Below are 25,822 nucleotides of genomic sequence, written 5' to 3'. Positions count from 1 at the left end.
AATTAAAGGAATACATGTTCTGATTTTCTGGGGCTAGAGAAGGATGGGGAAAGTTCAGGTGAAGTCAGATGCAAGCCCACGTACTGGTTTGGAGGGGACAATTGGGAAAACTCCTGGCAGAGAAGAAGTTTTCCCGGGAAGAGTTTTCCAGATAAGGAAAGGACAAGGAGGGTGGGCTAGAGCAGCTTTTGGGAGTAATTTCATTCACTTATGAGGTTGCTTTTGTTAGGCAAGATTATTGTATTCAACAGCACCTTGATTGGATCAGAACACTCAATATAGGTCAAGGGTGTCTTTTACTAGTTTTGCCTTTTCAACAGAACCTTTTGCAGAGGAAAAAACAAAGAAATCCAACCATTTTAGGAGTGAAAATAGCTGAGGTAATGCAGGAAATTAGTCATCTTGCTGCCCATGCTGTTAGAAAAGCAAAATAACAGTCACAGAGCCAGTCATCCTTTTGTGAGAGAGTGCAAAGTCTTCCAAATCAGGGGTTCTACCTTAGTGATAAACTCTTTGGCTCCTGTTCCTTGAACAGTCCACAACATTTGGTGTAGTGGTTACGAGCTGTGGGACTCTAATCTGGAGAACAGGTTTGATTCCCCACTCCTCCACTTGAAGCTGGCCGGGTGACCTTGGGTCAGTCAAGCTTCTCGGAGCTCTCTCAGCCCCACCCACCTCACAGGGTGATTGTTATGGAGATGATAATAACATACTTTGTAAACTGCTCTGAGCGGGTATTAAGTAGTCCTGAAGGGCAGTATATAAAGTGAATGTTATTATTATTATTTAGACAACTCTTTGCTATAATTACAAGTCAATGGAGGTTTGTTTGCAGAAAACATGACAGCTAGTTACTGTTTTGATGTTTCAGTTCTTAGAAAGACAGTCCCAGTTTTTTTAAAATAGCTTTTTAATCTAGCTTTGGCTAGGACTGTGAGCTGCTTTGAGTCGCTGTTGTCCATGGCAAGAAAAGACAAGATAAAAACAGTTTGGTTAAAGAAACAACACATTTAAAAAATTTGCCAGTCAGGCAGAGGGAAAAGGAGATACGGGACAGAGATTTCCAGCAAGCTTTCAAAGGCCATACCGCAGAAGTGTATGTCAGAAATGCAGTATGCTTTCACATCCCTTGGTTCTGATTGCTGTATAAATACCTCATCATTTAAATCAGTGAAAATAAGGCTGGCTCTGAGGAATAATAAATATTTCTGAATTTTTGCTTTTTGCTTTTGATTTTTTTTAATTTATTATTTTAAAAATAAGATACAAACATCTAGAACTGCAGAAAGAAAAGTCATATCAACAGTTACAAAAAAAAATTAAGATTATGGCTTCAGATTTAAACAAAGAAAACATAGAAATTAAAATAAAGGAACCAAAAAAGAATCTATTGCTTATGCAATCAAATCGAAGTAATTCAAAATTTCTCTCTTCATTATTTACTTTGGCTAGATCTTACGAACAGGGATCTTCTTTTCCTAAATGCTATATCTGCACCAGTTCTCTGCCTCCCAAGTTGTTTGTACAGTCAACTTAGTCAGCAGCAGTATTTTCTTACTTCCCATATGGCTATTAAAGGCAAATCCTTTAATTTTCAAGAGGCTACAATTTAAGACAAATAACATATAGTTTACTATTTTTCAATGCACTCTTGGAATGCTCCCCCAAACCCAAAGAAATGTATAACTCCTCTCATGAAGTCCCATTCTACTCATCAATAGCTTTAGCTTTTTCAGCATTGACAAAATATTACATAGTTGGTCCTTTAGGATCTGTAACCAGATTAATCAAATTATTTACTCATCTAAAATTTCAACTACTTGACAACCTTAGAGAAATTTTATCTGATCTCTATCAATATAATGTACTAGATGAACCATTTTTTAAACACACTTTTAGACACAAGAGCAGCCAGGATCTTACAGTCTAGATTTAAGAAGCTCTTTACACATTTCGAGCAAGGTTTTATATTAATTTTGGTTTTCTTGATGTTGATGTTAGGCTTCTGCTGAGGCTGAACTTCCTGCCACATTCTGAGGATTTATACTCCTTCCTTATCTATTTAATTTTACATTAAGTATTTTACCCTACTTTTCTTCTACAATGCAGAATCAAAATCAGCTTGCAAATTTTTTACAAATAAAATTTAATCTCAATCCCTCTCTCTCTCTCTCTGAATCCTTTCTCTATATCTACACAGAAGACAATATAGTCCAGCTTCCTGGGCTCAGCTCAGATGGGGCTGGAGGCCATAAGCCATAGGCTAAGTGCAAAGAGCCCATCTAGAAGACAGAGCCAGATGCTCACCCCAGGTTATCTATAGCTAGTTTAGTTGTTCACATATTTCTTTTCTTCTTGTGCCTCTGGCTATGCTCAGGATTTAAAGCATCTGTAGAAGAGGGAAACAGAAGGTCACCTCTGGTCTTTGGCAGCTGGCTCAGTTGCTCCCAAATAACTTCGTGAATTTTTCTTTTATGTTTCTTCAGGTTTGTGCTTCGAGTGAAGCTCTTTCCACATTCTGTACAATCATATGGCTTCACTCCTGAGTGAACTCTTAGATGTCGAATAAAGCTTGATTTCCGAGAGAAGTTCATGCCACAGTCTGGGCAGCTATATGGTTTCTCCCCAGTATGAATTCTTTTATGTCTAATAAGGCTCACGTGTTGAGCAAAGCTCTTCCCACATTCTGGGCAGTTATATGGTTTCACTCCTCTGTGAATTCTTAGATGGCGAAAACGGCTTGTTTCCCAAGAGAAGCTCTTTCCACATTCTGAGCATTGATATGGCTTCTCCTCTGTTTGGATTCTTTGATGGGAAGTGAGGATGATACTTATATTGAAATTTTTTCCACATTCCAGATATTCATAACATTTGACTCCACTGTGGATCCCCTGAGGTCCATTGAGACTCAAGGATTTCCCATGCCTGGTATTTTTTCTCTTCTTCCTTGCTTCGTAGATTTTGGTTTGCATTTGAGTTTTATCATCTTGACAACCTGTGGATGGATCTTCTTTCTTCTGTGTCAACCTTCCTTGCAGTATCTTTTCTTCATCTCCCACATTCTCTTCTTCTTTGGCTCCTTCCAATGATAACCCTGAAAGTTCTCCCTCATTCTTGCTCCCCCAAATATCACCTGAAAAAATAATAGTAAAACAGTGATGAAACAGTGTGCTCACATACCATTCTTTTAGACAGATTAGTGCCCACTTAGAGCAGTCCTGTTATTATTATCCTCACAATACAGCTGGGCTGAGAGAAAGGGCTGATCCAAGGCCACCTTCTGAACTCACGGCAGTAGTAGGATCCGAACCAGCAGAGTGCTGATTTGTAGTCCAACCACTACATTTCAGGTCAAGAAGTAAAATGAATTCGTTACTGTAGAGAATACCAGTGCTTTTTAAAATTTGTTTTTGACTACTTCAAAAGAGTAAGCAGGAGAAAAATCCTGTAGAGGCAGAAGTCCAGTTCCACTGACTGAAACCCTTTGTCAATGGAAATTACTGCTGGATCCAACCCCAAGACTCCTTCGTAAAGGCAAGGGGTGCTGTGAGACAAGATACCTCAGACTGTTGTACAAATAATATATGCCTCTTCCCTATTCCCTTTGTTCCGTTGAAACCCAAGCTGTATTTGTTCCGTTGAAACCCAGGGCTCCTCTTGTTCCAGTGTGGGATGCCACGCTCCCCTGACCATGATGTATACATCTATAAAACTAAAACAGTAATTGCCCAGAATACATAGTAGAATCACTCCACTGTCTCAAAGCACAGCCATTTACAGCAGCAGTATAGCTGTGACTACTAGGTGGAGAAAAAGAGTGGGAGAAGGTCATGCCTTGCTTGTTTGCATCGCAGAAACAGGATTTTGAATCAAGCGAGCTGTTAGCATCACTTAGGTCTATTATAGAAAAGGAGGAAGTCAAGTGCCAAATTGGGGAGGGGGAGGAGAGAATGTGCATATTCATTTTTAACTGGTTTGCAGTTAAATGAGTATGAACAAACAGAGTCACAAGGCTGAGCACGCCTTCAGACCCTCTGCAGCAAAACGAGCTTACTGTGATGTTCTATCCTGATTATGGTGCACAAGAGCAGGAAGCTGGAGGGAGGGGATTTTGACCAAAGGCAGGCCTCCCTTGTGAGATGGAGAATCCATCTATCTTCAGGACAAATGTTGGGGTAAACATCCCTCAGAGCCACTTAGGTGGGATGGAGGCTTCAAAGCTGAGCCAATTGGAAATGCAGGATATAAATATTTTAATAAATAAATTGAAAAATGAATAAACATTGCTAATTGGAAAGGTAGGTTAAGGGAAGACGCTCTGCTGGTAACTTCCATGCCTGTGGGCACTTGGGGAACTTTAAAGAAGGACAGTGGGCAGCACTATAAAATAGCTGCCAAGGGAGGCGGGACCAACAAGACAGCTGCCACCAGGGCAGGGCCAATCAAAAAATGCAGGGAGGTTCCAAGCCAAGCTCCTGCCTCTTCCCCCCAATGAGGCAAGTGCTTCCAAATGGGTGCTTTTTGAGCTTCTCTTGCAATGAGGAAAATTGGGATCCGCTCTTTTCCCTGGGAAACAGATGTTAGGGTTGCCAGCTCCAGGTTGGGAAATTCCTGGACAATTGGAGGAGTTTGCGGGGAGGGTGCTTGGCAGGAATGTGATGCCATACAGCCCACCCTCTGAAGCTGCCATTTTCTCCAGAGGAACTGATCTATGCCATCTGGAGATCAGCTGTAATTCCAGGAGATCTTCAAGTCCCACCTGGAAGCTTGCAACCCTAATGGATGTTTGGTTTCAGTGAGGAAAGAAAGGGGAGATGGTTGCTCCTCACACGATGACAGAGAAAGGTTTCCAGAGACAAGAGGAAGTCCATGTCTATGACATGACTGAGAGCACACGGCTACCACAGCATTTTGCTAGTCAGTCTACTGGTAGAGAACGATCTGTAGCTCCTTTCCCCCCTGTTCCCTTTGGATTTTATCCCCAAGATTTTAAGAAGAGGGGTGGGGGGAGATGTACTGCACCCTGCACATTACGCTACCAAGAAGAATTCACACCTGGAGCACCAGTCAACTGAGGGCAAAGCGATCTGTCTGGTTCCTTAAACAAATGTGTTACAGGTGCTTACCCATGGAGGCCACCATTGCGTAATTTTCCAACATGACCTCAGTGTAAAGAGCTCTCTGGCCCGGATCCAGCAGTTCCAATTCCTCCTTGGTGAAATAAATGGCCACCTCCTCGAAAGTCACAAGACCCTGTTATATGATGAAAGTTTCCTTCCTCATTAATAACCACAGGCAGCAGGGGGGACAGGTGCCTGCCTTCTGCTCCCAAGGTGAAAGGAGATGCAGTCACTGGGCACTTTCCTGGCAAAGTTCAAAGCTTTAGAGGAGAACCCACAGCTTTCCCAAAGAGGAGGTGTGGACTTAGTGCAGATTCAGAAGCCAAATGGAGCAGCTCCTCTGGGCTCAATAACCAAGAAAGAGCCCCCGTCCCCTGCACACACACTCTCCCGCATGATCTTTTTCCTACCTGAACTTGCTGCATAGCATCTGACTCCACTTTAACCCAGAAAGGAAATGTTCTAGACCTTCTCTCTATGGTCATTCTGCCATCTGCAAAGCAAGAAAAAAAGCCATTTTATACACATTTGAGCCTAGTTTTCACCAAAGACCTCTCAGACTGCCGATTAACTGCCAAAGCATGTAGTGATGGCCAAAAGTATAGATAGTTTGAAAAGGGGATTAGACAGACTCACAGAGTACAGGTATGTTGTGAGCTACTAGCCAGGGATACTAAAGGGAACCTCCACATTCAGAAGCAGTCAACCTCTGAATACCAGAACTAGGAGGTAGCATCAGCAGATGGCCTCGATTCAATACCCTGTTGGGCACTCCACAGCAACTGACTGGCCAGTGTGTGAAAGACGCAGGACTAGACGGATCACTTGTCTGATCTAGCAGGGCTCATTTTACATTCAGATGAGGCCTTCCATGACTGAATGCCGCCCCCCCCATGAAAAAAAATCTTTTCATGTAGAAAATTAGCATGGCAGGACGAAAGGTGTTTATATTGTCAGCTGGTTTACATCTGAATGGCTTAAAAATAATAATGGTCAGAACTCTTTCAGTATCTGCAACTGAGGAAGTATATTTTCAATAAAAGGAAGAGAAGAAACTGGTAATGTGAAGTCATCAGAGTCTAAAATGAAACAGAATCTTCTTATTGTAACCTGCTTTGAGCCCGTTCAGGGAGGTCAGGATATAAACAAACAAACAACAACAATAAAAAGAGTGGAAAGGCATGTTATCCCAAATATATCAATGGAATAAATCCAAATGGAGGAATGTTCAGATAAACAAGTCAGCATGTCTGGAGACCAGTTTGGAAGGTGAGTCTTAAAATGCGACCATAGCTGAGAACCATTGCAGAGAGAACATGCAATGAGAGAATACACCCAGGACATCAAAGTAGAACATTTCCTAAAGTAGACAGAAAATGCTATAAGTGTGGGCACATTCAAGGGCAAAGTCCAAGGTATTCTGGCAAAAATCAAAGATAAATTTAGAAGAATGACTGTTTCCACATTACTTACCTTCATCTGGAACGCTGCGGATGTCACGCAAAACCCGCACGAGAAGACGCTATCTTCCGCGTTTTTCCCCGCAACGTTCCGGATGAAGGTAAGTAGTGTGGTAACGACCATTAACCACGCTTGTTAATTGGTTGCTTATAGGATTGTGAACAGCCTGAAAAAAATTCCCTGTCCCTCTAATAAAGGCTTAGTGTGTGGAAAGAGCATACAAAGCTTATCACATGACAGGAAGTTAAACCATATCACCTGGTAAATAACATCTCATGAAGCCCCAATAAAGTGGGAGCTGGATATTTTTCTCCTTGTTGTTGGTAAGGCTATCTGGAGACCAGAGGTTTCATTTAATGAGGGTTTTTTAACCCAATTATCATTAAAATTTTATATTAAAAATATACCAGCAGTAACAGTCCAATTCACTAAGATTTGGGAAATGCTGGAGTCTATCCCCCCCTTCTTTTTTTTCACCTTGTCCCAGAATAAAAGTTCTTGGCTCCGGAGAAAAGGGCTATATTTATGATCTTTCATAATAAGAATATCAACTATAGGAATATGAGATAGTGACTACGAACTCTACCTAGGGTGATTGCATGTATCTGTTCCACTAGGAACACCACTTTCTTCTAGTGGAAGAGGCTAGAGAAAAGCTCTGTCCTTGGTGGAACAGATTTGTGAAACCCATTGTCCTGTGATCCAGAGGAGTTAGCCATGTTAATCTGTAGTAGCAAAATAGTAAAGAGTCCAGTAGCACCTTTAAGACTAACCAACTTTTTTGTAGCATAAGCTTTCGAGAGCCAAAGCTCTTGTGGCGAAACAGGGCCTCTCCTCCCAGTGGTAGATCCTGCTCTGCCTACCCCTCCCTTTTTGCCTCTGGCCAGGCACCTGAAGGGGTGGTCTCCCTTTCCTGTCTCTGGGTAGTTGCTGCCACCACTGTCCCGGTATGGGGTCCTGGTTAAGCGGGACAGCCTCCTAACCTCCCTCCTCTGCTAGCAGGCCCCAGCGATTGGGGGACTATGTGGAACAAAACAGCTTTCCTCCGTCATCAATTCCAAAACTCATTTATTTAACTTCTAACTATACACAGGCAAATATACAATGAACAGAAGGACTAATAAAACAGAAGCCCCTACTCTATCTCCCTCAGGCACTAATTAGATGTTGTGTAGGGCAGGCCCAATCTTTTGATACCTGGGGGTTACACTAGATCTACCTCTCCCCTCAGAGCCATTTCTCCCTCCACTCTCCAGCCACCAACTGTCCACTTCCAACCCCCACTGACTCGCTCTCCCTCCCATCACATTCCACTCCAGAACTGGCCCCTCCCCTCTGCAGCCCATAGAAAGTGACTCTCTGGAAAAGTCAATAATGCTAGGAAAAGTGGAAGGCAGTAGAGAGGAAGACCTAAAACGAGATGGCTTGACTCAGTAAAAGAAGCTACGTCCTCCAGGATGTTTTGGAGGTCTTTCATTCATAGGTCGGAGGTAACTTGACGTCACATAACACCCCCCCCCCTTTAAGAGCAGCTTCATGAAGTATCATTTGGACGATGTTATTAACTCCCATGCCATGAAACGTTCCCATAATACTAGCACTTGAGACACACACACATACTCATGAAGTCATTGAGAAATAGGTTCAGGAGAAACAAAAGGAAATTCTGTTACTCAATGAGTAATTAAACTCTGGAATTCACTGCCAGTAGAGGCACTGACGTCTACAGGCATAAATAGTTTAAAAAGGAGCTTAGACATTCCACTCCAGAACTGGCCTCTCCCCTCTGCAGCCCGTAGAAAGTTAACTCCACACACAGAAAGGCATTTCTCCACAGCTCTCTTTGTCAGATGCGTCTGACGAAGACAGCTGTGGCTCTCAAAAGCTTATGCTGCAATTAAGTTGCTTAGCCTTAAAGATGCTACTGGACTCTTTACCATTGTTCTGTGTGTGTTTTTTTTTTTTTAATAAAATATGTGCTTAATTCTGGTGTTGGTAATGAGGAGGAGGGAGAATGTACTATTCAGGACACTTGAAATCTAATAAACACCAGCTGTAGATTTAATATTTGGCACTCGTTCCACTTACACTTGAGCTTATTTCCCCTCCTATAAGGACTAGTAACTTAATTTTTTTAAATGAAAAACTGGGATCCCTATGAAAAGTTACGGCTGCATATAGAAATGCATTGTGTGCGTGTCCCCTGGGAGCTCCATGTTAATGAAAGTTATACCAAAAAAGAAAAGAGGGGGAGGGAGGAGGAAGTCACACTAATGTCCCCATGCTGTTGAGAACCTAAAAACTAAAAATGAAGTAGAGATTATGATGCATACGCATCTGACGAAGAGAGCTGTGGCTCTCGAAAGCTTATGCGACAATAAAGTTGGTTCATCTTAAAGGTGCTACTGGACTCTCTACTATTTTGCTACTACAGACTAACACACGGCTAACTCCTCTGGATCTATGCAGGGGAGTGGGGGTAAAATGCAACAAGACATCCCGCCCCCCGTCCCCTCCACACGCACTTTCAATTAGCTGTAATATATATAGGAGACATTATACGGGGAAGGCGAGTTGGGTGCGAGCAACCCAGACGCAACCACCAGATCAAAGTCTCACCCAGAATCCCACCGTGCTGCTCTTGTGCCCTGACACACAACCTGCAGAAGTTCACACGGCCCACCCCCCACATCCCATTTTGGAACAAAGGGGCATCCGTAAAATCTCTGCACGGGCTGGAGCGGGGGAGGGAAGAGGGGACATCTCTGCCAAAGTCAGAGAGCCTCGTTGTAGATGCGAAAGGTTTACGGGCAACACAAAAGAAGGCGAGGAAGCAACGCACTTCAAACAGAGTTTCTTGCGACGGCCTCCCCTCCAGGGGTTCTTTTACCTTGCAGCTACTCAGCAGCCCCTAAGCCAAGAAACACGCGCGACCACTTTCCTTTTTCCAAACGGGAGGGGCATAGAGGGGTATTTCCTATTTACAGCCTTTCCCTCCCACTCTAGGAATCGTTGCTCCATAGAGTTGCCCATAGGTCCAGAAGAAAAAGTCCTGTCCCTTTAATAGTGAAGATTTGCAACAGCTACTGATGAAGGTTAAAGCAGAAAGCACTGAAGCAGTGTCTGAACATCAGAACATCAAGAAGACAAAAGTAATGACTACTGAGGAGTTACACAATTTTAAAGCTGACAATGAGAAAATTGAAATTGTTCAAGATTTTCTATTCCTTGGCTCAATCATCAACCAACAGGGAGACTGCAAGGAGGAAATCAGAAGGAGGTTGAGATTGGAAGAGCAGCTGTGTGAGGGAGCTAGAGAAGATCCTTAAAGAGAAAGATGTCTCTCTGGGAACCAAGATCAAGATAATCCAAACTATGGTATTCCCCATTATGATGTATAGATGGGACAGTTGGACAGTGAAGAAAGCTGACAGGAAGAAAATTGATTCATTTGAAATGTGGTGCTGGAGAAGAGTTCTGCAGATACCATGGACAGCCAAAAAGACAAATAAGTGGGTACTAGATCAATTCAAGCCTGAATTCTCCCTAGAAGCTAAAATGACAAAACTGAGGCTATCGTACTTTGGTCACATCATGAGAGGACAAGATTCTCTGGAAAATTCAATAATGCTAGGAAAAGTGGAAGGCAGTAGGAAAAGAGGAAGACCTAAAACGAGATGGCTTGACTCAGTAAAAGAAGCCATGTCCTCCAGTTTGCAAGATCTGAGCAAGTCTGTTAATGATAGGATATTTTCGAGGTCTTTCATTCACGGGGTTGCCATAGGCCAGAGGTGACGGCACATAACACACACACCCTTTAATAGCAGCTTCATGAGGTATCATTTGGATGATGTTATTAACTTCCATGCTGTGCAAAAACGGGGCCTTTCCTCCCACTGGTAGACCCCACTCTGCCTACCCCTCCCTTTTTGCCTCTGGCCGGGCACCTGAAGGGGCGGTCTCCCTTCCCTGTCTCCGGGTAGTTGCTGCCACCACTGTCCCTGTATGGGGTCCTGGTTAGGCGGGACAGCCTCCTAACCCCCCTCCTCTGCTAGTGGGCCCAAGCAGTCAGAGGACTATGTGGAACAGAAGAGTTTTCTTCCTTCATAAATTCCAAAACTCATTTATTTAACTTCTAACTATACACAGGCAAATATACAGTGAACAGAAGGAATAATAAAACAGAAAGAGAAACCCCTACTCTCTCTCCCTCTGATTCTCTATACTCATGCCCTAATTAGTTATAGTGTAGGGCAGGCCCGATCCTTTGATACCTGGGGTTACGTTAGATCTACCTCTCCCCTCAGAGCCATCTCTCCCTCCACTCTCCAGCCACCAACTGTCAACTTCCAACTCCCCTCCACCAACTGACTTGTTCTACTCCAGAACTGGCCCCTCCCCTCTGCAGCCCATAGAAAGTTAATTCCACAAACAGAATGGCGTTTCTCCACACACACCATGAAACATTCTCATAATAATAGCACATGGGACACACCCATACCCATGAAGTCATTGAGAAATAGATTCAGGAGAAACAAAAGGAAATACTGTTATTCAATGAGTACTTAAAACTGTGGAATTCACTGCCAGTAGAGGCACTGATGTCTACAAGCATAAATAGTTTAAAAAGGAGCTTAGACGGATTCAAAGAGGAGAGGTTCATCAATGGGTTACTGCCCATGGAAACTGAAAGAAGCCTCCATCTATAGAGGCAGCCAACATCTGAATACCCCCAAGGGCAGCAACACTGGCAGTCCTGGGCCTCTATGTCTTTTCTTCTTTAGTCCTCCAGGGCAGCTGGTTGGCTGTGGGGTGAAATGGGACACTGGATTAGCTGATCTGCTGATGTGATCCAGCAGAGCTGTTCTTATGAGATTCCTTCTTGTGAGCCTCCTGCATGCAGCTTCAGATAGTACATCCCCTGACAGAGGTAACCAACTTTATTGTAGCGTAAGCTTTTGAGAGCCACAGCTCTCTTCGTCAGATCCGAAAGCTTATGCTACAATAAAGTTAGTCTTAAAGGTGCTACTGGACTCTACTATTTCACAGACTAACACGGCTAACTTCTCTGGATCTATGACAGAAGCAGACCACCTCTGTGAGGGCCAAACATATGTAGATTGAGGCCTTTTAAAAAAGCACAAATTACAGCCCTCAGAAGGGCTTTTTTTCTGGGAAAAGAGGTGGTGGAACTCAGTGGGTTGCCCTTGGGGAAAATGGTCACATTCTTGGTGGCTCCGCCCCCTGATCTCCAGACAGAGGGGAGTTTAGATTGCCCTCCGCACTGTGTCATGGAGGGCAATCTAAACTCCCCTCTTTCTGGAGATCAGGGGTGTGTGGCTACCAGCCATGTGACCATTTTCAAGAGGTTCCGGAACGCCGTTCCACCACGTTCCAGCTGAAAAAAAGCCCTGGCCCTCAGTATGGGGGTTGCTTGTAGGATGAAATTTGAAACACAACTGCAGAGCAGGGGAGGGGAGGATTCCTTTCTGTGTCTTCCCTCTGTATCCTCATGCCATTTTCTCAGGCTTGCTCCCTTCCTTCACCACCCTGCACAGAGTGAAATCTGTCCGGGGTCTTAGTCCCAGCCCCCAGACTTGCCAGGAGGGAACAGGGGGAGGCAACCGGGAGGCAGTGGCCCTGCCGCCCCAGCCAGCAACCAGGTCCAGAGCCTGCCTACTCCAGGGGGAAGGGGCGAAAGGCCAAAGCCTCAGAGGGCTGGAAGGAGCCGGGAGAGACCAGCTAGTCCCACCCTCCAGGGTGTGTGCTTACCTATGTAAATTTACAGAAAGGCATAAAAATGTGAATAAAACTCAATCAGTAGTATACAGAAAGATCAAACTAGATTTTATTTAGTTAGATCTTTATAATCAGGGGACTCAGAAGGACTTGCAAGAGACATCTCATTTTCCCTCATATCCACCTTCCCTCCACAGGAAGCCCCATATTCTGTCCCCCTTCCCTGCTTCCTTCTTTCCACCCACCAGCCAATGTACATTTGTTGCTTCCCCAAATCTTCAGGCTTCCTTCCTTCCCTCTCCCATCAGCCTCTCCTCAGGAAAAGTCTGGGTCGCAAAGTGGTGCTAGGCCTTTCCCCAGCAGGTCCTGTTCCATCAGGGTACATGACAGTGGAATGGAGGTGGAGCCTTTTCCAGGGCTCTTTTGGCCTTCAAGTCTACTCCCACCATCAATTCCCTTTACAAAAAACAAAGCTTGAACGGTTGGGCAATATGTGGTAGCCTAGAAACCCCCCAAATGACCCTGAGATCTCAGAACATAGCTTCAGTGGGCATTATTTTGAAAAAGCTATACATGCTGCTTCTATTATTTGAGTAGTTTTAATTCCCCAATGTTTGTGAGTGACGGAAGCTTTTCCCACACTCTAGACATTTGGTATACATTTGTATTTGTTCTTCCTCTCTGTGACTTCTTTGATAGGAAGTAATCCTTCCACTGTGACTGAAGCTTGGGCCATATGCCAGGCATTTATATGCCTTCTCCCTTTGTGGATTCTTTGAATGGAAATAAATAAGGTATGTTGTCCGACTGAAGCTCTTTCTACATTTCTGGAATGTATATGATTACTCACCCATGTGAATTCATTGATAAAAAAAACTGAAGTTTTTTCAATACCTCAAGCATTTACAGAGTTTCTCCCGTGTGAATTTTTTGATGAGAAGTTAGGTAATCCTTCCGCCTAAAGTCTTTTCCACAGACTGGGCATTTATATGGCTTTTCCCCTGTGTGAATTCTTTGATGGGAAATCACATATGCTCTCCTACTGAAGCTCTTTCCACACTCAAGGCATTTATGTGGTTTTTCTCCTGTGTGAATTCTTTGGTGGGAAGTTAGGGCACCTTTCTCCCCAAAGCTTTTCCCACACTCAAGGCATTTATATGGCTTCTCTCCTGTGTGAATTCTTTGATGGGAGCTTAAGTTATCCATGCGCCCAAAGCTTTTCCCACACTTTAGACATTTATATGGTTTTTCCCCTGTGTGGATTCTTTGATGGGAAATAAGATATGTACTCTGACGGAAGCTTTTCCCACACTCCAGACATTTGTATGGTTTCTCCCCAGTGTGGGTTCTTTGATGGGAAGTAAGGTTATCTTTCCGGCCAAAGTTTTTTCCACATTCCAGACATTTATATGGTTTCTCCCCTGTATGAATCCTTTGATGGCAAATAAGGTATGAACTCTGACTGAAGCTTTTATCACACTCCAGGCATTTGTATGGTTTCTCCCCTGTGTGAAGTCTTTGATGGGAAGGAGGGTTTCCACTCTGGCTGTAATTTTTTCTACACTCCAGGCATTTAAATATTTTCATTCTCTTATGGGTGTTCCAGTGCATATTAGTGTCTGATGTTTCAAGAAAACTTTCCCCAGTTGCCTGGCATTTATTTCTATTGTCTCCTTTGTATATTTTTTGTAGTGGAATGTCATGGGAATCATCACTCTGTGAAAGATCAGATTTATTTCTCCCTTTAAGAGGGTATTGTCCTCCTTCTTTCCTTAATACATCACAATATTCAACATTCACTTTCACATTTGGATATGTGTCTTTTCCCATGATTGAATTCTTTTCCATTTCATTCGCTGACTCCCACACACCTCCGGCTGAAAGAAACAGAAATGTGGCATGAACACACAGAGGCAATGAAACCTGAAATTATGGAACTAAATTAACTGCTTTAGAAAGGCAATAATTCTATCTATTAATTTAAAACATTTCTTTGCTTCTTTTTCACCCAATTCAGTGTCTCCAAGGCAGCAAACATAAAAACATTAATACTTTTCAAATATTAATACATTAACACATTTCAGAAGTTAAAAAGCATGTTAAATTTATATATAAAAGATTCAAAACATGGGAGCGGTCCCTATTGGTGAGAAAGGTGGGGTATAAATGAAGTAAAAATAATAAATAAATAAATGTCCAAAGTTTCAGAGCCACAACCGAGACGGCACTCTCATGAGTTGCCACCTCAGATGGTGGGGGCATCCAAAGGAGGGCCTCCAAGGATGATCAGGGAAGTTGGATAGGTTCATATGGGAGTAGGCAGTCCTTTGGCTATGCTGGCCCCAAGACATATAGGCCTTTTAAGGTCAAGTCCTTGAACTGGGCCCAGAGCAAATTGGGAGCCACTGTAGATGGGCCAAGACTGGAGTGATATGGTCCCCCACAACCTCCTCCAGGCAGCAGCATTCTGTACCAGCTGTGCTCCCCATCTCAGAAGGAGCCCCGCAGCTTAGTAACAAAACCCACATCCTTTCTTCTCCCATCCATAGAGATCAAGGAGCAGGAAGGCTTCAGCACAGCTCCTCTCATTTTAGAAATAAAGAAATAAAACATGGCTCTCCCTTTTGATAAAAGCAAGAATTTTGGGGGTGGGGGTGGGAGGATGGTAACTTTATCATTAAAAAGACAACCCCAACCTTACCTTAGATCAGTACCTACTGGAGGGGTGGGTACTCCTGCTTGTGAGGCCACAAAATAAAACCCCAGATTGTCATCATTCCATATAATGTGTAAAACAGAACTGTTTAAGAGGACATTTTTATAAAGGAAATACTGTGTTAAATTTATTCTCTGAAAAATGTTAGGCAATTTTATTACACTGTGTGTTTGTGTATTAAGTGCAATCAAGTCACAACCAGGTTACGGCAACCCCAGTAGAGGTTTTCAAGGCAAGTGAAAAGCAGAGGTGGTTTGCCAATGCCTTCTTCTTCAGTCTTCCTTCGTGGTCCCCCATCCAAGTACTGACCCTGCTTAGCTTCTGAGACCTAAGGTGATCTAGCTATACAGCGCTGTTTTCCCTCCTCACTGCATTGTGTACTATATATACTATTCTATTTTACTGTACTGCTTACTAATTTTAAATCCAATTGATTCAATGCATTGTCTTTCCAGAACCTTAGCATTTCTATGATATCTCACCTGTATGAATTCTTTGATAGGAATTTAAAACATCCTTCTCAATACTTTTTCCACATTCTGTGCATTTATATGATTTTTCCCCTGTGTGAGTTCTTTGATGGGAAATTAGGTTGTCTTTCCGCCCAAAGCTTTTTCCACACTCCAAGCACCTATGTGGTTTTTCCCCTGTGTGAATTCCTTGATGGGAAGTAAGGTTTGCACTTCGATGAAAGCCTTTTCCACACTCCAGGCATTTATATATTTTCTCTCCTGTGTGAATTCTGTGGTGGGAAGTAAGGTTTCCACTGTGTCTAAAGCTTTTCCCACATTCCAGGCATTTATATGGTTTCTCCCCTGTGTGAGTTCTTTGATGGGAAGATAGTTCATCCTTCCGCCCAAAGCTTTTTTCACATATCAAGCATTTATATGTTTTCTCCCCTGTGTGAATTCGTTGATGGTAGGTTAAGATATACTTGCGGCCAAAGCTTTTCCCACACTTCAGGCATTTATATGGTTTCTTTCCTGTATGAATTGTTTGATGGTTAGTAAGGCTTCCACAGTGTTTGAAGCTTTTTCCACACTCTAGACATTTATATTTTTTCTCTCCTGTGTGAATTCTTTGATGGGAAGTAAGGTTTCCACTTTGAGTGAAGCTTTTCCCACATTCCAAGCATTTATATTTTTTCTCCCCTGTGTGAATTCTTTGATGGGAAGTAAGGTGCGCACTCTGACTGAAAGATTTTCCACACTCCAGGCATTTATATGGTTTCTCCCCCGTGTGAGTTCTTTGATGGGAAGTTAGTTTATCCTTCCGCCCAAAGGTTTTCCCACACATTAGGCATTTAAATATTTTTTTTCTGTTATGGGCATTCCATGGCATAGAAATGTCTGATTTTTCAGGAAAAAATTCCCCTCTTGCTGGGCAATTATTCTTATTATTTTCTTCATACAATTTTTGAAGTAGTGTAAACTCATGAGAATCAGTTCTCTCTAAATGAGCAGAATTTTTCTGCTTCCTATGTGGGAATTTTCCTTCCTCTTTCCTGAGTACATCACAATATTGAACATCCTCTTTCACATCTGAATGGGTATCTTTCTCTGTCACTAGATGCACTTTCCTTTCATTTACTGACTTCCACACACCTCCTGCTGAAAGAAAAGAGAAGCGTGGCATGAAAACACAGGGGGGGGAAAGTGGATCCCCAAAATTAAGGAATAAAATAAAGCAACTGCTGTCTAGAATGCAAGAATTCAAATGTATGGTGTCTGGACACACTTTCAAAGGTGCTGGTCCTATGACATACTGGATGGTGTTCACTAATCCCTAGCTTGTGGCAATTAAACAGAGAATAGCATTTTACTGGGACTGTTATTTGCATGGAGATCCTTCTCTGACCCAAAGTGCAAGTCAGAAGAACAGCTCCCAAAGTAGCTACAAGCTTTCCCTCAGGCAGTGATGCAGGTCACCCATTGCTTGATTATTTGCTCTTCCCAGGTCATTAGAGGATGATGGCAATACAACAGAACTTAAAAGGCAGACTGGGATCTGCTTCTTGGGTCTGGCCCACAAACTCCCCTCCCCCCCTCACCATAATGGGAATGACCTGTTCTTCTATCCTCAGAAGACTGTTGCAGAAATTAATGTTAATAATGTATGGCAGGGGTCTCCAACCTTTTTAAGTTTGCGGACACTTTTGGAATTCTAACACAGTGTGGTAGGTGCAGCAACAAGATGGCTGCCACAAAATGGCTGCTACAGCTTACCTTCAGTCATACACTGAAGATTCTTGTGCTGTAGAAGCAGCTTCTGCCAAAGCAATGTGTTTAAAAATCTGAACAGCCAACCAAATCTCCAACGGCCAATCAGAAGCCCTGCTAGGCAAAAGCCTCACCTGGCCTCACCCACTTTCTAAAAACACTTGGCGGGCACACGGAAAGGAGTCAACAAGCAAAACTGTGCCCAAAAGCACCATGTTGGGGATCCCTGATGTATGTATGTAGAATGTATGTGTTCTTTTAGGTCTTTTTTCATTATTTATCATAAGTTAGCCTGATTAGATATGGTATTCCAAACAGACATTTCTTTTTCTTAAAGCTATCTTAATACATAGTAGCCTTGAGAAGTGTATCAGCAGCTCTGATAACTCTTGAAATAACTTCCATGAATAGCTGTTTTTTTAAGTAAAGATTTTATTTAAAAAGAAAAGATATAACAATAGCTGGTTTTTTTGCCCGTATAGATCCCTACAATTGGTCTTTACCTTCACAGTTAGAAACAGACAACTGAGCTGTTTCACATAATTACTCTAGATATGTTCCCAGCAATATATGATCTCCAAACTTCTCAGATACGGATTGAGTGATGGTTCTTTTCCTAATATGGCCCATTTCCACACTACTCACCTTCATCTGGAACGGGGCGCAATATCGCGAAAAAACACGGAAGATAGTGTCTTCTCGCGCGAGTTTGGCGCAATGTCGTGCAAAACTCATGTGAGAAGAAGCTATCTTCCGCGTTTTTTTCACGATATTGCGCCCCGTTCCGGATGAAGGTGAGTAGTGTGGAAATGGCCATGTTTCGGTAAGAGACTGGCAATGCTATCTTGGGGGACTGGAGGCTGAAAGTGCACATGAAGCCACCTAGGCCCCACACCAGCCCTATCTCCTAGATCTCCTAGATTTGCTGGTGTATCCCTGAGAAGCTGCCACAGTCCAGCCAGGTACTGACGTGGGAACACTGCAGAGCAACACCCACACAAGTTGCTACATCAGTGTAAAACTTGGTTGGGCCGGAGGTGTGCTGCCAAGGGACAATGGTTCTTTTGGATCTGAGGACAATAAACACTGAAGTTTACTGGACAGAAAGTCTAAAGTCTGAATACTGAATGAACAGCTCTGCCTCCTGCCAAAAGAGTGGCAGCAATACCAGATGATGCAACAGCAGAAGTGATCATCAGCCAGTTTGGTGTAGTGGTTATGAGCATGGGACTCTAATCTGGAGAGCCGGGTTTGATTCCCCACTCCTCCACTTGGAGCCAGCTGGGTGACCTTGGGTCAGTCACAGCTTCTAGGAGCACTCTCAGCCCCACCCACCTCACAGGGTGTTCGTTGTGGGGATAATAATGATATACTTTGTAAACCACTCTGAGTGGGTGTTAAATCACCCTGAAGGCCAGTATATAAATTTATTATTATTATTATTATTATTATTATTATTATTATTATTATTATTATTATTTGAAGATCTGTAGGCAAAATTAAATTCATAACAAACGTCATGCCCACCTTTCTCCCTCAGGGGGCTTTCATTGTTCTCCTGTCCTCCATTTTATCCTCCCCCAAACCCTGCCAGGTAGGTGTTATGGCTTTCTTGTCTCAGCACTGCAGGGGGAAGCTGAGGTTGGGAGGTGCTTGGTCTCTTCCTTCCAACGACCCTGCTAAGTAGGCGCTGGTGTCACTCTGTGTAGCATGCCTCAGCAAGAGTGTAACATGCCACCAGCCCTGGATATTTGCCCCCCATAACAAGAAACCTCCCCTTGTGCCAGGGCAGCTGCCCAGGAGTGGTTCTCATAGGGCCAAACTACAAGTGACGAATGACACAGATTAGACAGTTGTCAGCTTCCCTCAAGTTTTGATGGGAAATGTAGGCAACTTGGCGGAATGTTGGACAAGTGACAGTTGAAAAGTCCATTGGACAGCAGTCGGAGAGCCAAGCTGCAAGACCAGGACGCCTACATTTCCCTCTGACCACTATACACAACACTGGCTCTGGCCACTAAGGAAGGTACTTGACCTCTCTTTGTTTTGTGAAGAGGATATTTTCCACCCTCCCAGTCTGTGCTGCTTTCTCCCCTATCGGGACCTAAAGCAGTTTAGAGCATTCTCCTGTTCTCCATTTTCTCCTCACAACAACCAACCTGTGAGGTAGGTTAGGCTGAGAGTTTGTGACTGGCCTATGGTTGCCCACCTCGTACTTTTATTGTCTGGTGAAAGTTTTGAGGAGAAGGAGTAGTTTCAGGTAGGTAGCCATGCTGGTCTGAAATAGAACAGCAGGATTTGAGTCCAGTGGCACCTTAGAGACCAACAAGATTTCCAAGTGTAAGCTTTCAAGAGTCAAAGCTCCTGGAGGAGCCACAGATGGACAGACAGACAGATGGACAGACACGTCCTTCTGTTATTTTTAATAAGCTGTACCTTCTTCAATAAATAATTTGGATTAGTTATATGCCTGCCTTTCTCTTGGGCAGATCAGGACCCAAGACAAGTAACAACAATATGGTTTTTTTTAAAAAAAAATCCTATTTTACATCCTTTTCAACACTTTTGATGAGAAGCAACTATGAGGAAAAAGCCAATGTGAGGAATTAGAGATGTTTGAGGTAGAATTAGAAGTCAAAATATTCTGAGCTAGGAAGACAAGGCCATGGAAATTCATCAGCGCCTGGAAGGGACCCCCAGAGCTCCCAGACATCAGAGAGTCCCACTACAAACCTAGGCACCTACTTGCCAGTCCATCAGATCCATGGAGAAAGAGCTCCTCCTCTTCCTCCAGCCAGGATATGAGGTCAGGTTTGGAAATCACAGGTCCTTTTATTGGGAGAAAATAAAAATGCAATTATGGCTCTTTTGTGTGCACATCAATATGAGAAGCCAGAGATCCAGAAGGATAATAGCCAAGTGGCCCTGACATACAGATACTTAAACCTGCCAATCTGGGCCACTTGGCCACAAACCGCGGTGGTTCTGCGAACTTGGTGGACCCCCACCCCATGTTTGCAGAAAAGTCTGAGACCTTGAAAAAAGACATTGGGGGGTTAAATCCCCCCAACCCAGAAAGCACCGGAAGGGTGAGTGCAGACTCCCAATTAGGCTTCTTCCCTCAGGTGCTCTGGCAGCCGGGGGGAGCCCAAACTCACCAACCCCTTTGTGGCAGCCACTGTCTCCAGGCAGCCTTCTCCTGGGGGAAGTGCAAACCAGGCAGCCGTACATGGCAGCTGATACCGCCTGCTGCAGCCTTTTCCCACGCATTGATGAAGCCACAAGGCCCTCCATGGCAGAAGCCAAAGCTGAGGACAGGCGAGGAGTCACCATTGCCCTTGCTACTGTTCAACTGAAAATGCAGCCGGACAGTTAGCCGGGGGGAGGAGTCCCCCTGCCATTCAGGGGTAAGTGAGGGAGTGAGTAACAGCTACAGAGAAGGAGTGGGGTGTAGGGGGTAAGAAAGACCGAAGGGGTGGGAGGGGGAGAAGGAGGTAGGGACACAGAAAGAGTGGGAGGGGAGAAGGGGTAAGAGTGACAGACAAAGAAGGGGTTGGAGGGAGGGCAGAAAGAAAAAGCGGGGAGGATGGGACTCCCCTTCCCCGCAAAATTCCTCCCCCACAGTCACCACTACCTATCACTGGCACTGCAAATTTCTTTCTCTCCAGTGCTTGTTTTGGAATCGAAAAGTACTGGAGCTCATGCCTTTGTGGAAGTCGCACCCAGCACTCTGAAGGCTCAGCTATGTGTAGAGGCTGGCTGTGATACTTCAGTAGGGAGAGACTGTTGAGAAAACTCCTTCATATATGCTCAGAAGCACTCTTTCTCTCCCCTCTCACTGTGATTGGCTGTGAATTTTATTTTACCTTTCTTACTGTTATGAGGTTTGGGGGCTTAAAGTAGCCCAGTTGGACGCCCCCTTTTCCTCCTCTTATCCCCAGTATTTTTAAAAAACATTGTCAAATGGCAAATGTGTGATAAAACTGCAGTAGCAAAACCACAGAAGAGTTTTAGGGCACTAAAGATTTGAACATTCCTGGGCAAAAGGGCACAGCGACATATGCTCAAATGCAGTTCCCTGTAACCACCACCCTGCACAGTTCTAGTGGGTTCTCTGCTAGTCTTAAAGCAAACCATGAGATGTCTAAGAAGGAGGGGTCCAATTTACCTGGGAACACTTTATCAAGCTACCATTTATGGCCACCCCACCTCTGCTTAAGAAGCAGCATTGAGTCCATCACTAGGCCCTTCAGGCCTCTCAAAAATGTCCCTCACAATGCAGACTGGCCCAGAAACCTCAGCAAATACTTCATTGTCTCCTTCCCCGTTAAGATTCCCACATGGATGACATGAGTCATCTTGGCCACATGACGAGGGGCTCTGGCCAATAGTGTTGGTTACTGAGGTGTTCCACAAGAGCGATCACAATTGCAAGCACCTTCTTCAGACCTAATTTCTCCTGTACTACTTTACTTCCCCAGACCTTACCTTATCATCCATCCTTCCTCTCTCACTTTGTAGCTCCAACCCCCTTCTGGAGACAGGCGAATGAAGGCCCAAACAGGAGGGAAACACCTGCTTAGACCATCCCACCCTCTCTAAACGAAGCATCCCTTAGCATGTCCTCTGATCCCCCTCATGTGTTCCAGGAACAGGACTGCTCTCGTCTCTGAAGGAGAACCCCAAATCCTTGCCAAATCTGTATACATGGGGGCAAAGTTAGCCAGCCTGTCTGACTACACCCTTCCTCAAGAGTGACTTCCTCATGGTGCTCTGAGAAGTTGTCACAGTTAGACCTCAGAGCCTCAAGAGTGAAGGAGAAAATGTTTCTTACCCAGAGAGGCCACATTCCCAAAATTCTCCAGCATGACTTCCTTGTACAGAGCCCTTTGGGCTGGGCTAAGCAGGGTCCATTCCCCCTCAGTGAAATATACAGCCACCTCTTCAAAGGACATGAGACCCTAGTAGTAGAAGGAAGTATTTTTTAACACCACTGGAAAGTTGATTCACAAGAAAAAAAATCCAAACGTGGAGATTACAAGAATTCCTGAACAGCAGCAGCCAGAAGAGGACCAGAGCTCTAAGGCTTTCCCTTCCCAGCTCCCCTTGGGGCACTCGGGGGGCCTGAAGAGTGGCCAGTACTCCCAGGGGCTGCCAGCCTGCCTTCTGCTCCAATTCCCTTACCGGATCCTTCCTTCCCTCAAAAGAGATTTGCGCTTAGCCTCTGAGAGAAAGAAAAGAATTTGAGAATGTAAAAGTACACTGACATTTTAGCATATAGGTGGGCCGAAGGCTTGGCCTCCTAGATGTTGAAGGAGACTAAATTTTGATATTATAATATATTGTTATTATATTTATATTATTAAATATATTCTAAATAAAAAATGTATAACATTTGAACTAATTAACATCCAAATACTGCACATTGTTAAATTCTGTGGTTTTAAACTGATTTCTGTTACTTTTTTATCAAACAAAATGTATGGAAAATGTGCACCCATACAGGAGAAAAAAATATGACCAAACACTGCTTTTGCTGTTAGTCCATAGAACATGCAGGGACACTGCCCCTATAAAATAATACTGCAGAGTGGTCCCAGGTGGGCCTTTACTAAAGTAATATACAAACTTGGTCAAATTGATAAAACAAGTTTTTCTAGGAACAATCATATTTTATTTATGTCATTTATGCCATTTTTTTTATCATTTATAGTCAGCCTTTCTCACTGAGACTCAAGGCAGATTACATAGTACAAGCTTAGTATAACCAACATTTCCATACAATATCAAGTACATTTCCATACAGTGTCAAGGACATTTCTTTAAACAATGCCATAGGGTAAATAGATAGAGGTTTTAAAAGGCATAGTGTTAGCAAGAATCCAGTACAAAGTAGGAGAAAATACTGGACATAATCACTTCTAGGATTGACATTAGACAACATAAAGCACAGGTACTACATAGGAGTAGATATTTAAAGCAACAGATAATATGTAAGGCAACATAGTGGTGAAGTCTATGATCCCTAACTCATTAGCGAAGCATCTGAGACCCCATCCCTACAATACAGCCCTCCCATTCAAGTAAAAAGCCTTTTTGAATAATTCAGTTATGCATTGTTTGCGGAAAGCCAGGAGAGTGGGGGCTCTCTTGATCTCCTCAGGCAGGCCATTCCACAAGGTAGGGGCCACCACAAAGAAAGCCCACGTACAGGCTGCTGTTGATTTTGCCCATGTGCAGCCTGGCACCTGCAGAAGACCCTGTTCAGATGAGCAAAGCTGCTGTGGAGGAACATTGCGGGGGGAGGCGGTCCTGTAGGTATGCTGGACTAAGGCCATGAAGAGCTACCCTTTAGAAGGAGATGACTACATATTTTTATTTAGTTCTGTTCTCTTTCTTTCAAGGGACACTTGAGCTTTGATTAACGCCCAGAGTAGATTTGGATCTTAGGGCCTTTCCGCTTGCCTCCTTACCACCCAAGATTCTTTACATTAGGCGCAAGTGAACCTAACAAACCCTTTCTGAAAGCGTCTCCTCAACTACAATGTTCAGGCTGCGAAGTATTGCGGACTGGGCTTCTGCCAGGCCCTCTAAGGTCTCTCATACACTTCACTCCCGCACACCCCACTTTCTTTTTGTTGCCGTTGTTGTTTTTTAACAAGGCCGAGAAACATTCTACGTGACTCCGACTAGCTCCCCATCAGGACTGCCGATTCTGGTCTGGGAAACTCCTGGACATTTAGGAGCGATGCTGGGGGAGTGTAGAACTTGGGGAGGGGAGGGAGCTCAAAAGGGGGGAAAGATGTCATAGAGACCATCCTGAACTCCGCAGTCTGTAGATCAGTTGTAATTCTGGGAGAACTCCAGGCACCACCTGGAGGTCGGTAACTCCATTCTTCACATGCTGACTTGGAGTTGGCCCTAATAACAGTACTGCTTTATTGCCCCTGTTTGGACTTCTCTGCACATTCCATCCTAGACTGGGGGGGTGACCATTTTGCAGACTTTCCAGTGGGCATCCTCGACATCTTCCGGCACCAGTGCCAAGGGGAAGGACCCAATCCTCTTGCAACAGAGAACCAAGCCTTCCTGCCAGCCCCTGTGCGTCTGTCCAGTGACATCCCCTCCCCCTTACCTGAGCTCTCTGCATGGCGGCTTCTACTTCAACACATGGAGGAGGAGACAGCAGAGAAGGCATCCTACGGGTCTTTTTGCTGCTGCCTGGGAGCGTGAGAAAGAAAAATGATGGGGAAACCCGTTTTGCTGTACACAATTTTCTCACTCTCAGCCGTTCCTTTTAGCAACCCTCCTGCCTCCCCCCCACACCTAATTCAGCCTCCATTCCTCCCTGCTGAAGCTGCTGCATCTTTCTAAACATGTGTCTGTGGAAGCTGAACCCTCCCAATCTGCAAAAGGGCCCATGTTGAAGCTGGCCCGCCAAGCCTTTGCAGGGATCTCCGTCCTGGCTCTGCATGCAGAGGGAGGGGAGGTGACAGAGCCCAAGGCTCAGTGCGGCACAAGAGCGCCACCTAGAGCATCTGGGTTCCTGGACCCCGGGGGGGGGGCTGACATGAGAATAAGGCTTCATCCTCCGATCCACCCTGGGGCTACCTGGTGGCACGTGTCTTTCTTTTTTGACAAAAGGCAGCTGCGGTCAGATTCCCTGTTCTGCCCTGGAACTGCAGAGCCATTGATATGGCAGGACCATCCTGTAATAATACTCTGGTTGGTGGAAATAGTCTCTACATCAGAGATGGAGCTTTGCTTGGGCAGGGGCTGAAAGGCTGTCTGTGATGCAGGAGGGGGAGCCCTGTGGGGGGGGGGACAGGGTGTGATGGGGGATCACCCTATGCTGCCCCTCCTCCTGTCTCTCTGCTTTGGTCCTCCATTGCAGCCACCACCCCCATATCTCACCCCCCCTTCCAAGTCCCTTTTTGCTCACCAGATTCCTTTTCAGCCATTCAAGCAGCAGTCAGAAAAACAAAGAGGCAACTCTGGAGAAAGGGGGAGGTAGCGGCAGGAAAAGGCTCTTCTCCCTCCATATGCGTGTCTAGGACTGTGCGCTCTCTCGCTTTAACTCTTAGAGTCAAAAGAAGCCAGGAGAGAGAAAGCGAAGGGAGCCATGGAGTGAGGAAAATAAATTTCTAATCCAATTTGCTTTGAAACCTACTCTTTGTCCTCTTGCCAGAACATCCTTTCATTTAGTTAGTGGAATATCTATATCCAGGGCTTTTTTTCTGGGGAAAGAGGTGGTGGAACTCAGTGGGTTGCCCTCGCAGAAAATGGTCACATGGCTGGTGGCCCCGCCCCCTGATCTCCAGACAGAGGGGCGATCTGAGCGCCGTGGAGGGCAATCAACTCCCCTCTGGCGGGAGATCAGGGGCCAGGGCCACCAGCCATGTGACCATTTTCTGCGAGGGCAACCCACTGAGTTCCACCACCTCTTTCCCCAGAAAAAAGCCCTGATTAAAAGCATCTTAATGCAGCGCCCATATTGCACCCCACTTCTCAAACATCAGTTGGTTTTACTTTATATGTGACCCAATGAAGCATGAGGACTCAGACGG

General features: G+C 44.5%; 2 protein-coding genes across 2 annotated transcripts; both read right to left on the bottom strand.

The window, feature by feature from the left end:
- Window positions 1-2,151: 2,151 nt before the first annotated feature.
- LOC129327165 (zinc finger protein 879-like) lies at window positions 2,152-9,522 on the bottom strand. The gene is made up of 4 exons (XM_054975646.1): window positions 9,472-9,522; window positions 5,531-5,613; window positions 5,127-5,253; window positions 2,152-3,133 (listed from the first exon to the last, which is right to left on the bottom strand). Exons 2-4 carry the CDS (start codon window positions 5,603-5,605, stop codon window positions 2,337-2,339), a joined length of 999 nt encoding a protein of 332 aa, XP_054831621.1. The 5' UTR covers window positions 5,606-5,613; window positions 9,472-9,522; the 3' UTR covers window positions 2,152-2,336.
- A 3,001-nt stretch (window positions 9,523-12,523) lies between these two features.
- Window positions 12,524-25,283, bottom strand: LOC129327127 (zinc finger protein 420-like). Its single transcript, XM_054975583.1, has 6 exons — window positions 25,198-25,283; window positions 24,391-24,476; window positions 22,090-22,216; window positions 20,001-20,084; window positions 15,519-16,646; window positions 12,524-14,197 (listed from the first exon to the last, which is right to left on the bottom strand). Exons 1-6 carry the CDS (start codon window positions 25,214-25,216, stop codon window positions 13,224-13,226), a joined length of 2,418 nt encoding a protein of 805 aa, XP_054831558.1. The 5' UTR covers window positions 25,217-25,283; the 3' UTR covers window positions 12,524-13,223.
- Between the last annotated feature and the right edge of the window lie 539 nt (window positions 25,284-25,822).

This window comes from Eublepharis macularius, chromosome 4, assembly GCF_028583425.1.
Source record: "Eublepharis macularius isolate TG4126 chromosome 4, MPM_Emac_v1.0, whole genome shotgun sequence".
In the NCBI taxonomy this organism is placed as follows: Eukaryota; Metazoa; Chordata; class Lepidosauria; order Squamata; family Eublepharidae; genus Eublepharis; species Eublepharis macularius.
The sequence above is the reverse complement of the archived record's forward strand: the minus strand, read 5'-3'. Positions and strand labels throughout refer to the sequence as shown.

What these genes read in the sequence shown, in the direction of transcription:
- LOC129327165 (XM_054975646.1), bottom strand. Translation starts at nt 5,605, where the DNA reads ATGACCATAGAGAGAAGGTCTAGAACATTTCCTTTCTGGGTTAAAGTG. An exon ending in ATGCTATGCAGCAAGTTCAG is followed by an intron (nt 5,254 to 5,530) that starts GTAGGAAAAAGA and finishes ATCATATAACAG; the next exon opens with GGTCTTGTGACTTTCGAGGA. An exon ending in CGCAATGGTGGCCTCCATGG is followed by an intron (nt 3,134 to 5,126) that starts GTAAGCACCTGT and finishes TTATTTTTTCAG; the next exon opens with GTGATATTTGGGGGAGCAAG.
- LOC129327127 (XM_054975583.1), bottom strand. An exon ending in TGGGAATGTGGCCTCTCTGG is followed by an intron (nt 20,085 to 22,089) that starts GTAAGAAACATT and finishes TCCCAATAAAAG; the next exon opens with GACCTGTGATTTCCAAACCT. An exon ending in TGGATCTGATGGACTGGCAA is followed by an intron (nt 16,647 to 20,000) that starts GTAGGTGCCTAG and finishes CTTTTCTTTCAG; the next exon opens with CAGGAGGTGTGTGGAAGTCA.